We start from the raw sequence: 9,070 nt of genomic DNA on the forward strand, positions 1-9,070 counted from the left end.
GATAAAAACTAGGGTGTCCTGACTCTTGCTAAATGTTCCTTCCATGAATAAATGAATGAATCTCATATAAAATTCAGAAAGAATGAGTTTGACAAGAGTCCTATTGGTTATGTGACTCTGGGCAAGTCAATTTCTCAGCATCCTTTAGTCTTTAAGACTATACAAAGACTCATGCTAATCTGCATCTTTGTACAAGTTCCTATATGCCTGTAAAATCATGGACCAAAAGAAACAAAAGAGTGGGAAGAATGGAGTGTTTCAGCACCTGCACCATGAAAGGATGGTTCACCCAGCTGCTTGGTGGTTTAATACCCCGATAGAGAAAGTAAAAACCTTTCTTTCTCCTCCACTGTAGCCTTTCACTTTATTCTTCATTTGCATAAGGTTCACTGAGAACCAACTGTGAGGAATTTTATTTGGAAACTGCTGTATTCATGTTCAACTCATCCATGTCCATCCATGTTCAATTAATTAAATTGTTATTGCAAGGAAATGGGGTAGGCAGCCAGTGAAGGGATACAAGGCTTTCCTCAACATACTTTATTTTAGAAACATGAACCAACTGTCGCCAGCTATATCTTGCTAAAACTATGATTGCTACATATAAATTGCCTTTTGGTGAGCCATGGAAGTAACAATGACCATTTATTTTTTATATTTGAAATCTCCTTCATGAGAGGTAGCATAGTATTAGTGTACATTTCTTAAACAAGGATCTTTGAACTTGTTGTTATTCAATCATATATAACTCTTTGTGATCTCATTTGGAGTTTTCTTGGCAAATGGTTTGCCATTTGTTTCTCCAATTCATTTTACAGATGAGTAAACTGAGGCAAACAAGGTTCAATGATTTATCCAGTAGCTGATGCCAGATTTGCACTTACAAAGCTGTCTTCCTCTATTTAAAGGATATAGAACCTAGGTTAAGAACCTGTGTAAATATGCATATATTTACATATATACAATACATGTACATACAACTATTTAAATAAGATTAATTTCCTTAGAAATCTCTAGTATTTTGTTTTATACATCTAAAAACCTTCATCTGTGAAGGGATCCTTCTGATTCTCAGCTGCCAAAGAGTTCTATCACACAAGAAGGTTAAGACTCTTTGCTGTAGCAATAGAACTGACTGAGAAGCCCAGAAGACAATTTCAAGATCAAGAACTTGTGAGTTCTCTGCCAAGTCCCTCAACCACTCAGAACTGTGGGAAAGTCTGGAAGTCTGTAAATATGGAATCTGGACTGGCTCTATACCAATGAGATCATAGGCCCAGCCTCTGTCCCTAGCCTTAAGCCTTCTTCACAGGCAGAATATAATTATGGAATAGTATAGCCTAGAATATAGTCATATCCATATAGAATAAAATACAGCAATGCCAGCACAATTATAGCAGGATTACTCTTCATAAAAGAGAGACTAGAATCATTCCAAATGCATGTTACAAGCATAAAGCACTTACTTGAGAAATGTCAGTGATCTGCTGACATCTGGATGAAAGATGATGATCTGTTAGAGGAAGAAAAAAGAATTAAGAAAAATTTAGATCTTCTTTGAAAACATCTAATCTTGGATCTTTAAAATCATTTGATTTAAGTATTTGAAGCTATTGGCGTCCTACTTACTGGCCGTCAGGCTAATTATAAAACCAACACCGTGAAATCATTTCCCTATTAATTATCTATTATAGGTAAAAAGCACCACTTAAGGGAAATGATATTAATTTTACACAAATTTTATACAAATTTTACACAAAGTAGGTAGAGAGAGAATGAGAGCTAGATAATGCTCTCATGTGGTGTCCTGGAGAGAGTACTAAACTTAGGAAGACCTGTATTCAAACCTTGCCTCTGAAACTTATTAACTGTGTGACCACAGATTATCTCTTAACCTGTCTACTTCATTCACCTTGTCTGCAAAATGGAATGATTAATAACAGCATCTACTTCAAAAGGTTGTTGTAAGGATAAAATGAAATCATATTTTTAAAAGCCTGCACACTTTGGAATACTATAGAAATGCTAGCTATTATCAGGTTCTTTTATAAGACAACCTCTATTTACTGCCAGTGTGACAGCCTCAGTCTGCTTTGGTTTTTACAACTGTTAAAATGAGGAATATTACAGCCCCTGCCTCACAGTGAGGATCATTGAGATAAAATCCATAAAGTGCTTAGCACTGTGTCTGGCACACAGTAGGCATTTAATAAATGGCACATAGTAGGGATTTTACAAAAAAAGTTTGTGGGTTAACACTTTTTTTTTTTTTTTTTTTGCTTTCTTATCCCTTCTTTCCTATCAAGATGACAATGTCCTCAAGGAAGGGTATAAATACAGAGTCAAAGGACTGTATGAGTACAATACAGTGGTTATATTGAAAGTGTTATTAACATTTTTCCTAATGTTTAGCTCAGGTCCAATTTCTTTTGGTTTTAGGCTTCTGAGTTTGTCTTAGTGCTTAGGACTGTAGAAACACCTTACTTTGCCCTTCTCATCTGGGTATTTGAATTGAGATGATAGCATTGTTGCTGAGGGAGCTATGCATTTCATTTGACCACAGGGAGTTTCAAGGTAATACTTTTTGCTAGACTTGTATATGAAGTATAGGAATATTAAATGATAGAAGCATATTTCTCCTGTTATTTGAACTTGAAGCATGATTCTAGCAATGTGACAGAAGAAAGCAATTTCATTTCCACTATTTAAAAATGAGATAATCACTGTCATGCCCTTGGGCTGAACCATTCATTATCAAACCATAAATGACAATGTAAGAGACTTATGCATTACTGTAGAAATTTCTGTGTAAATTCTGATATCTAGCATGCTACTGAGAGGAAAGATTTATTATGAAGGAAAAAAGCTAGTACCTGAGACAATCTCATTTTTCATCTTAGAGATTTCCCATTTTTTCCCCTCGATTGTTGGGTTAACCGGGGCATCCTTTCCGTCTCTTGTATGGTTGTCTTGTGGCTGGTTCCAAAAGGCATCTATTTGGAATCCAAAGTAGAAAATAAACTATCCTATCAATAGTTCTTGCTCTGAGACAGTCTTTGAAAAATCATGGCCTTCACTAAAGTAACAATAGAGAAAAATACAAACAACAATTTTTAATCTGGCTATTTAAGAACAGTAAGAAGAAACTTATCTAGTGTTGCCCAAAGTCATACTTTACATTAGGATCACATCATATTAGAAAAAGCAATTAGGTTAGCAATCAGGAAAAAAGAGAAGCAAATGGTAGTCAGATAATTATAATATGAAATATCGGAAACAATTTATATTTAAGGACAAATACCTATTTTTAAAAAGTCCCTCTAGGAAAAATCAGTGTTGACCTTTATAACATGGTAGATTTTTATAATAAGAAAGTTTGCCTTTAAAATGTTCCTAGCTTTAGATCCATTTGCCATTTAGTTTTAAATCACTATTTATTGTCATAACAAAATTTTAATAAAAATTTTGTTACCTTAGTCATAACTTCCTAAAAACAAAATTCTCCTACATTAACACACACATATATATGTGTGTATACATACATACAGACATATACCCACACAGGAGATTTCATATGTATATAAAAACACTGATTTCATCATGCACATATATGCATTCTCCTTTATGGGATTCATAATCCATGTCCCATATGTTAGTAGAAGCTATGACTCTGTCTTTGGCTTGCTTCTCTTCTGTTTCTATATTCTTGGCATCCTATTAGCTCCCAGGATTTCAATAACTATCCCTCATGCTGCTGACTTCCAGTTTATATATCCATCCTTCATCTCTCTGCTGAGGTCCAGTCTCACATCTCTGCTTGCCTCTGGGGCATCTTCACCTGAATAGTCAATAAACATCTCAAACTCAATACATACAAAGTGGAAATCATTATATTCTTCCCTTAAATTCATCCCTTCTTCTATGAGAAGGGGAGTAAAATATGAGAAAACTAGAAAGGTGAGAAGAGGCAGGTTATAAAGGTCCTTAAAAGCCAAAATAGAGAATCTTTCAAGATTTGAATCTTGAAAGAACATAGGAAATGATAAACACTAAATATTGAATTAAATTCTATTTTCTCCACTCTGCAGCAATTCCTATAAACTCACTGTTTTCTGAATTCCTCATATTCATCATATACTATAACTTGCCTTGCCCCTCTTAGTCAATGGGTACACACTTTATTTCCATTTTTTTCTACATGAATATTTCTGACAACTTAAAACAGATTTATCACTTACCTCCTTGGCAAATGAAAAAATGTTCTTTTGAACAAAGGTCCACTTTGGATGAAACTAGATCCAAATTTCTGATCACATATGTGCATCTGTTGGAAGGGGAAAGCCCAGATCTTGTGAAGATGTTGGCAGAGACTTCTGTGAAAGAGAGATCAGGTCCAGATGATCATTCCTATTAGTAGTTAATAAATAATACCAATCTGAGATCCACAAATCTGCTAATTAACTTCTGGTCAAATGGAGGATAGAAGTCTGAGTTTTTGTTTCACATTTTATTGCTTTCCTCATTTGCAAAATTGTAGGGTAGAAAAAGATAGATCTAGCTGACCAATAAAATGCCCCTTCTAGCCCTAAATCTTAGGGCCTATCTTTAAAACATAGCCTTTGTCTTAAGGCTTTAGAAATTAATTTCCCAAGGATGATGATAATGTCTAATATAGCCCCTACATTCATGATCACAAGGTTACAGAATCTCAGAGTTGGCAGAGACTTCAGATGCCATCTAGTGCAACCTGAATAAAAATATTTGCTATAAATAATGATGCAGATACATCATCATCTGATATTTGCTTGAAGTCAGGTAGTGAGGCAGAATAGTCTGAGGAAACCTATTATATTTTTGACTGGCTCTAATTTGTAGGAAGTTTTCTCTTACATCAAGGCTCAATATGCCTTTCTGCAACTTCTATTAACTGTGCCTTATCATGCTTCCATGAATAAGAAGAACAAATTTGACATTTCTTCTTTATTTCAGTCTTCAAGTATTTGAAGATTTCTTTTATGCCCTAAATCTTCTATTCTCTAGATAAACAGTTCCAGTTTCTTCAATTAATCAAAATAATCTTAATATGATCTCTAATACCTTCATCCTCTTCATCACAATTTACTCTGGCTACACTCAGGCTTGATAATGTACTTCTTAGAATATGGTGCCTGAAACTGAGTGCAGTTATCCAGGTGTAGGTTGATCAAGAATGAATATATAGGGGACAGCTAGGTGGTGCGGTGGATAGAGCACCAGCCCTGAATTCAGGAGGACCCCAGTTCAAATCTGATCTTAACACTTCCTAGCTGTGTGACCCTGGGCAAGTCACTTAACCCCAGCCTCAGGGAAAAAAAAAAAAAAGAAGAAGAATGAATATATGGGACTGTCACGACCTTTCTTATTTTGGAAACTAAATTTTGTTGACCTTTTGGACAATGAGTTGACTTCTATTGAGTAATCAGTTCACAAATAAACTCTACATCTTTTTAAACTCAAACTGCTGAGCATCCATTTCTTTTTTGATTAAGTTGAATTTTTTAATCCAAGTATATATAGTCTTTACATTCATTTGTATTCAGTTTAATCTTATTGCATTCAGCCCATCATCTAAGTCTATAATCTTAACATCCTATCTCTTTCAGCCAGTGAGTTAAGTATGCCTTGCAGCACTGTGTCACCTGAAAACTTGATAAATATACTTTAATGTTTATTTATGCTTTTGTCCAAGTCATTAATAAAAATATCAAACTGCACAGCACCAAGGACAGATCATTGGGGAATTAGAGATCTTCTTCTAAGTTGATATTGATCCTTTAATCAATGTCATGATCATTCAATGTTTATTCAATTAGTTCTGAATCCCTCTAAGTCCACAATCATCTAGCCCATCTCTCCATTTTCCCCACAAGATTAGTATGAAATACTCTGTTAAATGCTTTGCAAAAATCGGTGTTTTCCCCATTTTGAAAACTGGAATATTATCCTTCATCAGGCCTGTGGCATTTCTCACAGATCATCTTTTAGAGCTCACTGACAACATCTCAGCAATCATAGTTACTAGTTCTTTCAGTGCCCTAAAATATAATTAGCTTGACTGGAGGCTTTAAATCATCATTTCTCATACACTTGGAATTTCAATTCCTATTAAACATTTTTGTTCTACCTTTCCAATCCAACAGGAAGAATTTATGAGCCTGAGTTGATATTAATTTTGACTTTTTTTCTCTCTTCTATGTGTCTCTACAGACCTATAATCCTTAATCCTCTGAGTTTCCAGCATAGTGACGCCCTCATCTTCCTGATTCCCGATGCTAGAGTTCCTAGATCTAAATATACTAAGTGAAGAGAATTCTCTAAGATAGAATTCTGGAGGTCAGAAAAGAACATGCTGTACTGGACACCTTATTCAGAGAGGATACATGAAGTTACCTTTCCTTTTTACCAAGAAATCCAGACTCCTGGAGATAGGTGGGTCCTAATCTTTAGGACAGATTCTGAAGGGGTTCACTTTGAGAACCAAGACATAAAGGTAAGATTTACTCTCAGCTAGATGAAGAGGGATGAGATATGTGAGTGCACTGGTTTAGGTACAGGTACAGGAATTCCCTAAACCAGTGCACTCACTTATCTCATCCCTCTTCATTGCTGTACTTAACCACTATAAGATTATACTTTCTCTGCAATTCAGGCAGGACACACAGGCAGAGTATGTCAGAGGCAGGCTTTCATGTCATTAAGTCTGGCTCTCTATCCCTTATATCGCATCATCTAATTGTAAAGCTCTTAGCACACTGCCTGGTACATAGTAAGCACTCTATAAAAGGTAGTTCTTGTTATAATTGTGATAGACACACACAACAGATATGAAGAAAGATCATCTTATCTAGTCTGACTCCTCTCATTTTATACATGAGAAACAGATTTAGAGGAGACAACTCAAGGTCATTGAGGTTGTAGTGTCAGAGCCAAGAGGTGGGTCCAGTCATAAGATCCCATTTTATGGAAGACTCTTTTCTACTCTATGAGAACATCATAAATCACTTTATCCCTGTTATTTCTGTGACATTTTAAATGATTTCCTCTCTAGAAGTGAGACTTAATGTTCAAATTCCTAAAATGAAAGCGAGATTCTCTAATGAGACATTTATCTCACAAGACTCCCTAATTAAATCTGCCCTAAAGAGCTCAAAGAGTTACATTGCATGAGATTCAAATCATCTAAGGAAGGAGACAGTTGACCTTCCCTCCCATTTTAGAGATGGCATAATTGGAGACCAGAAAAATGAGGTAACTGACTTATTTAGAAAATATATAAGGAAGTACATGGTACATCTTATCATAATTGGAAGAGCATTTTTTTTAAGTAGGAAAAACTATGATTAGATTAGGATTTATGGGTACTTCTTTCCCAAGCCTTAACCAATTTGATTCTGAAAATTGTTTAATCAACTTTGTATTGATTAGAAAAAATGATAATTTCTACATACAGAACCAAAACCAGTGAGTGGCTAATGCATAGAATAACTAATGCTTTTGTTATGCTTGGGAAAGAGGTTAGGGAGAGGAAACAGGAATTATATATAAATGCAAAAAAACCCAACAAAGAACCCATCTTTTTAAAAAAAAAATAAGGAACAAATATTATTATGCTTCTTGCATATAAGATCATAGCATCATATATTTAGGGTTGGAAAAGACCTCTGAGTCCTGTTAACCTAACTCCCTTATTTTACAGATGAAGAAATAGAGACCCAGGAGGTTTGAAGATGTGTTTCAAGTCACAAAAACAGTCAGCATCAGAGGTGAGATGATAGGTGCTTCATGCACATTTGTTGAATGGAATTATCATCTTACAGTTCAGAGGAATAAGGGATAAAGTGATTTATACAAAGATCCTGAAAAAGTCAATGGACAAAGTAGAGTTACAGGACGGGAAGCAGGGGATCAGAATACTAAGTAAAGAAGTTGTTGTGGTCCTGATACTTTACCTTTTCTCTTATGTTTTATCACTGGATCGGAATCTGGCCTAATCCACCACTTCTTTCCTTCTTCCAGGTAATCTTTTAGATGATTTTTAATGTCCTGATTCCATGTGATCATCAGTTGACTCCCCTGTCTATGGCAATAGTGCTGTGCTCCCTCGAATGAGCAGAGAACCCTGTTAAGTTGATAGCAGTCATTTTTCCTATGTTGCTTTTGGTAATTTAGTCCTCTTCTTAAAACATTTTGTCCAATGCAGAGCCAAAGCCAGATCCCTGTTCGGAACATCATCCTCCCTGACCCAGAACCAAAAAATGAGTGGTCTGCACTCTTTAGCAGATACCTGATCCTTTTTAACATACATCTGGTGCTTTTGTCATGTTTAGGGGGGAATTGTACATAATACAAGAAGGAAACAAAAGCTTTTTTTTTTTTTTTTTTTTTTTTTTTTTTAAAGGATAGAGTTCCTCTAAGCCAAAGGGTAAATAAATGAAAATAACAAACCCATGGATCTTTGAAGAGGCAACTCCACCTGTGTCTATGTATCTGGATAACGCCCTGGCTAAGGATTAAGCCATTATTTACTTAATCTAAATTGTGTAGCTCTTGACCTAGAGGCTTCCTCCTGTTATAAGGGACTTTAGCTACATTTTAGGGATTTTTCCCCTATCTGGCTTATTGCCCCTTACCCAGGTGGAATCTGGAAATGTCGGCACCTGTCATTGCCGTGATAATAGCCCACTAGACTCTCTTACTGGACTTAAGATCACTAGATTCAAAACCCTAACACAATGTTTTTTGATAAATTAATGAAAAAACAAAAACAAAAAACAAATAGCTCCCTCCAAAGCCCCCAGATTTTCATCTAAGCCCTTAGATAGCCTAGGGCCCCTCCCCATGTTCTAATAATCCTTCTCTGCCTGAAGCTCCAGAAAGGGAAGAAGCAAGGATCTTCCCTATCTTTCTCTCCTGTCTTTCATTTTGTAATTTTCCTTAGTTCTCTGCAGGTAGGAGTTTATCCTTAGAAGTTCTGCTCTTTATCATTGGTAAGTGGACTTCTAGTCACTTACAACACAATTTTAATTCTAGT

General features: G+C 35.6%; 1 protein-coding gene across 1 annotated transcript in view; it reads right to left on the reverse strand.

The window, feature by feature from the left end:
- Positions 1-8,703, reverse strand: part of PKD1L3 (polycystin 1 like 3, transient receptor potential channel interacting) — a 59,369-nt gene extending 50,666 nt beyond the window's left edge. Inside the window, exons 1-5 of the mRNA XM_074284704.1 lie at positions 8,670-8,703; positions 7,989-8,276; positions 4,239-4,373; positions 2,874-2,993; positions 1,467-1,513 (exon numbers count right to left, since the gene is read on the reverse strand). Of these exons, the coding sequence (XP_074140805.1) occupies positions 1,467-1,513; positions 2,874-2,993; positions 4,239-4,373; positions 7,989-8,276; positions 8,670-8,703 (624 nt within the window). The remainder of the gene's footprint in view (positions 1-1,466; positions 1,514-2,873; positions 2,994-4,238; positions 4,374-7,988; positions 8,277-8,669) is intronic.
- Positions 8,704-9,070: the final 367 nt, after the last annotated feature.

Source organism: Sminthopsis crassicaudata, chromosome 2 (genome assembly GCF_048593235.1).
Source record: "Sminthopsis crassicaudata isolate SCR6 chromosome 2, ASM4859323v1, whole genome shotgun sequence".
NCBI lineage: Eukaryota > Metazoa > Chordata > Mammalia > Dasyuromorphia > Dasyuridae > Sminthopsis > Sminthopsis crassicaudata.